At 41.0% G+C, this 4906-nt stretch overlaps 1 protein-coding gene across 3 annotated transcripts in view; it reads right to left on the bottom strand.

Moving 5' to 3' along the window:
• LOC108248598 overlaps positions 1 to 4906 on the bottom strand; it is a 50641-nt gene that overhangs the window by 31372 nt on the left and 14363 nt on the right. For all 3 annotated transcript variants that reach the window (XM_037976668.1, XM_037976670.1, XM_037976669.1), the window contains 8 exons: positions 3232 to 4187; positions 2871 to 3068; positions 2745 to 2779; positions 2146 to 2298; positions 1349 to 1477; positions 1007 to 1045; positions 586 to 711; positions 355 to 481 (listed from right to left, as the gene is read on the bottom strand). In XM_037976668.1, coding sequence (XP_037832596.1) covers positions 355 to 481; positions 586 to 711; positions 1007 to 1045; positions 1349 to 1477; positions 2146 to 2298; positions 2745 to 2779; positions 2871 to 3068; positions 3232 to 4187 — 1763 coding nt within the window. The remainder of the gene's footprint in view (positions 1 to 354; positions 482 to 585; positions 712 to 1006; positions 1046 to 1348; positions 1478 to 2145; positions 2299 to 2744; positions 2780 to 2870; positions 3069 to 3231; positions 4188 to 4906) is intronic.

The following is a 4906-nucleotide window of genomic DNA, read 5'->3' as shown; positions in this document are numbered from 1 at the left end:
AAACATGTGAGGAGAGCTGCAGACCAGGGACAATCCAGAAATGCTCATGAATGTCAGTTTAGAAGCTATCAAAGTTCTCAAATAAAGCACCTTTTGAGAATGTCAATGTTTGTTGGGAATTATCTTACAAAACTAGGAAGGATTTTTGGTGTATATATTAAAAATTATGGTTTTTTATTGATTTTAGTAAAAAAAAACAAAAATAAAACGCAACTTTTAGGAAAACGCCCCGCGAAATCCTGGAAGGAACTGGTTAGCCCGGTCTGAACTCCACAGCCCCGTATTTAACCCACCGCTGACAGAATCACTTCCATTAACTTTAATTTGACTAAATATCCAATAGAACCTCCTTACGTTTCGCTCTCTTGGTGCTCCTCGGTGGTTTTATCCTGTCAACGATGTGGTAGAAGCCTTTCTTCAGGAAGCTGTACCAAACCCCGAGCCGATCAGCGTCATAAACCGACTCAAACTCGATGAAAACCTGAAACGAGCAGAGAGATGCGAGACCATCGGGAACAACTCGTCACGTGGGGTTCAACACACACACACACACACACACACACACACCTGTAGATGGGCTCATACCTTGTTGAGAAGAGGCAGGAAGTTTCTGACGAAGCCGATTTTCCTCAGAGCTTCTCTGAGGTCGTCGGCCTCACTTGGCGAGATGTCGCGGATGTAGATTAAACTCGTTCCGTCTTGGTTCACGCTCTGCCTCGTTAACAGGTGAGGATTCAAACCAGAGACACTCATTAGTCCTGCCGTCCCGTTAAGAGTTTCTATAGTTTAACTGCATCTCTTCTCATTCAGTGAAGTCTATGATAAATATTATACAAAATATAAAAGATTTATGTACAGTCAAAGTAAGTACACCCTCTTCCTGATTTGACTGTTCGACTCAGAGCCCAACTCATCAGTCCGATGTTAATCAATTTAAAGTCAAATTTTATTTGTCTTTTAAAGAGTTGGGTTTTTATGGAGTGATCAGTATGTTTGAGTTACTTACAAGAGGCGTTAGTTTCATCAAGGATTTGTAAAAGCCGAGCTGAAAGAGAAACACGAGAGTTCAGAATCTGTGTCAGGTTTTTATAATCATTTAGTTTAATTAGTTCATTAAATGTTCAAGAAGTTGGGCAAAAGTCAAAAGGCACATTTTTGATAGACATAAAATAAATTACAAGGTTTCAAAACCAAAACAAGTTAAATAAATTCAAATTCCTACAGAAATAGGTCATCTCTTCTTATATATTTTTGTGCAAAAACCCTCAATTTTATTTGAAAATGACAGTATAGTTGTTGGAGTGTATCCATGTAGGCTACACATGAGCATTATTGTCTGCTTGCTTACCGGAGTCATTAACAAGTTCTCCTTGACGATGTGTAAGAAGAGATTTCTCTTTCTGAGGACGAGGCATTCGTGAACCGACGCTCTGATGAGGTCCAACATCGAACGCTCGTTTGGCATGAGGGCAAACGCCTGGAAGGAAAAAAATAATAATCAGAAAACACACATTTAGCAGCATCTTTACTTTCCAATCCCTCCAGGATTTCACGGGGCATTTTCCTAAAAGTTGCAATTTTTTTTTACTAAAATCAATAAACAACCATAACTTTTAATATATAAACCAAAATCCTTCCTAGTTCTGTAAGATAATTCCCAACAAACATTGACATTCTCAAAAGGTGCTTTATTTGAGAACTTTGATAGCTTCTAAACTGACATTCATGAGCATTTCTGGATTGTCCCTGGTCTGCAGGAAGTGACGTCACGTGTCTTCTTCCTGAGTTATTTGGGGTTATTTTGTATTCCACGCTACACAAACCCACAAAGAAGACACTAGACCGCAGAAACGATGGCGAATCACTTTAGAAACAATAAATATTGGGTTAAAGTTGCGGGAAAGTTGTGGTGTTTTGGGCAAAGTTACAAAAAGTTGCGATTTTGCGGGGTTTGCTTGATTTTGCGTTAATAGTTGCGATCGCAACATCGCAAAATCCTGGAGGGTCTGAGTTTCATATCACTAAAGAAAGAAAGAAAGAAAGAAACAAAACAAGCAAGTCCAATTTCGATGCAATCTAACGATTAAAACTTGAAACACATCCAGACCTAAATGTGGAAAGGCAGAAATAAAACCGGGCTCTCACCGTGGACAGCTGAGGAATGACGTAGATGCTGTCGTGCTCGTACTTAAATCCAAACTTGCTGAGCAGATTGACGACCTCCGCCTCCGTGTAGCTTTTACTCTCGAAGTCTGGGAGGTTCGTTATCAGCAGCAGCGTTGAGTCAACCGTAAACGGCTGGAACAAACAATTTAAATATTAAAACAACAAATGAAAAGATCGGATAATTAATTGTTATTATTTCAGCAGAGTCTGTCTGTCTGTGCACAAGTTACTCAAAAGGTTACAAACAGATTTTCAGGAAATGATGGGGTTAAATTCTGGTTCTGATCCAGATCCTCTTCTAGATCTAGGTGGGCAATCCTGGTCCTCAGGGCCTCCATCCTGCATGTTTTCCTTGTTCCTCTCCTCCAACACACCTGATTCAGAGGTTAAATCACCTCTTCATGTTCTGCAGAAGCCTGTTAATCACCCATTGATTCAGATCAGGTGTGTTGGAGCAGAGGAACAAGTAAAACCTGCAGGATGGTGGCCCTCCAGGACCAGGATTGGCCACCCCTGAAACAAACCATGATAAGCTCTAAAAAGATGGCATCAATAAAGGAGTAAAAATTAAAACTTACTCCAGATGATAAGATACTTTCTGCAATCACACAATCTGTAAGAGAGTCAAAGGAGAAGAAATGAGAGACAGTCAAATATGATCGTTAACACAGAAACCACGTCTGAGGTACAAACAAATTTCTTACTGATTTTTTGTGGACCACAATACCAATATATCCTCTCCCCAACAGTCAGGGCGGTGCCGGCGGCGGTGGCGGCGGCAGGCGGCGTTTCACTCCTGGTTTCAGGTTTCATGTCTGGTTTGGTTTGAGAAGATCCAGCTGCTCCAACGCTGTCGAGAGGCTCTAAAGCTCGATTCTTCTGGGTCTTCGTGGCAACAGAGTCTTAAAACAGACAGACAATTTTAACAGATTCTGAAAACATTTGCATCAGAGAGGACCACTTATCTGGTTTTGGTTAGATTTAACAAACACTATCCTGGTGCCAGAAAAAAAAAGAAGATGCTTTTCTGGGCATTTTTCAGTGAATTAATCATTTCCAGCCTACCTTTGTGATTTGGTTTCGTCTCCGCACCCTCCACAGCAGCTCCAGCAGGAATTCCTGCAGAACTTCCTGCAGGACTTCCTGCAGTCGGATCCTGTTCAGTTTTTGTGCCGGCCTTCGGTTTCGGTGCACCGGAGTTTCGATTCTGCGCCGTGCTCGGTTGGACCCGCGGTGCATCTGTGACTGAAGTTTCTGGAGTCGCCTGAGGATGCTGAGTTAAAGATTTCTTTGGTTCGGTCACATCTTCGCCGGCTGGTGTCCGACCATCTGCAGACGCCGGGGTTCCTTCCTTGCTCTCGGCAGAACCCTCAAGCTCCAACGTTTCAGCTTCCTTTTCTTTCCTCGTCTCAGGATCAACTTTCAGCTCGACTTGCAGCTGTCTTTCCGATGCCGTGATGATTCTCGTCTCACAGACTTCAGCCGAACCTCCAGGCTCGACTGCAGATTCTTGAACTTTTGAATCAGAGTTTCTGGCTTTGAAAGTCCCTTCTGTCAGACTTATCGACGACTTCATGGTCTTTTCTGTAAAATCTTTTGCTCTGAACCCCTTGAGGGTTTTTAACGCACGGCTCTTTGCCCTGATGACAATTCTCCTGCCCTTACCTGGGCTAGCAGCAACCACACCTGATGCCTTTTTAACTTTAGTTGTTTTTTTCAGCCGAACCACAGAATCTTCACTTCTCTTTTTGGTGACTTTCGTTGCTGGTTTCTGTTTCGAGCAACCAGAACCAGGACTGCTTTTTGCACTTCTGAGCTTCTTGGATCCTGAAGCTTTTTCTCCTTCAGCTTTTTTCACAGACAAAGAGACGCCCTTTTCTTTGGAACCCGCGACTTTGGCTTTTTTCCGAAGCTTGCCAGCCGAGGCCTTTTTGTGCTTTCCTGGTAAAGATAAGAGCGTTTTGATTGGAAGCAGAACCAAGTTTCCAGCAGAACCGGATTTATCCGTCGCTGCAGATTTTCTGTGAAAGAAACAAATTGGGGGAAATTATGGAAAGAGGTCAAAAAAATTTGTTTTAATCAGCATTTCTTACTTTTAACCTTTTTTCTATGCAATGATAAAAAAAATTATATAAATAATAGGAACAACAATTAACACACAAGTACAATAATATTTACCATAATGTGCCAAGTTTCAATAAAAACTTATATGTTTTAATGAAACTTGTGGTTTGTTTTGATGTTACGTTTCTTTAACAGGTTATCAGCATGGCAATAACCCTCTCATATATTATGTAAAGAAAATACTCTCTTCCTTTAAGATTATATTTTATTCAGGCTGCCGTTGTAGCCCAGGTGACCCATTTCCTAGTCTTATGTGTCTTGGCTAAAATATTCCACGATGAAAAAAAACGTCCTTTCAAGATGTTTATACGCCGCCAGTTTTCACAGATACGCCTTTAAACAAACACAATGTCTACATGACACTTGAGATATTAAGCAGTCACTCCAGGATTTCACGGGGCATTTTCCTAAAAGTTGCAATTTTTTTTACTAAAATCAATAAAAAACCATAATTTTTAATATATACACCAAAAATCCTTCCTAGTTTTGTAAGATAATTCCCAACAAACATTGACATTCTCAAAAGGTGCTTTATTTGAGAACTTTGATAGCTTCTAAACTGACATTCATGAGCATTTCTGGATTGTCCCTGGTCTGCAGCTCTCCTCACATGTTT

Source organism: Kryptolebias marmoratus, linkage group LG7 (genome assembly GCF_001649575.2).
Source record: "Kryptolebias marmoratus isolate JLee-2015 linkage group LG7, ASM164957v2, whole genome shotgun sequence".
Taxonomy (NCBI): Eukaryota; Metazoa; Chordata; class Actinopteri; order Cyprinodontiformes; family Rivulidae; genus Kryptolebias; species Kryptolebias marmoratus.
The sequence above is the reverse complement of the archived record's forward strand: the minus strand, read 5'-3'. Positions and strand labels throughout refer to the sequence as shown.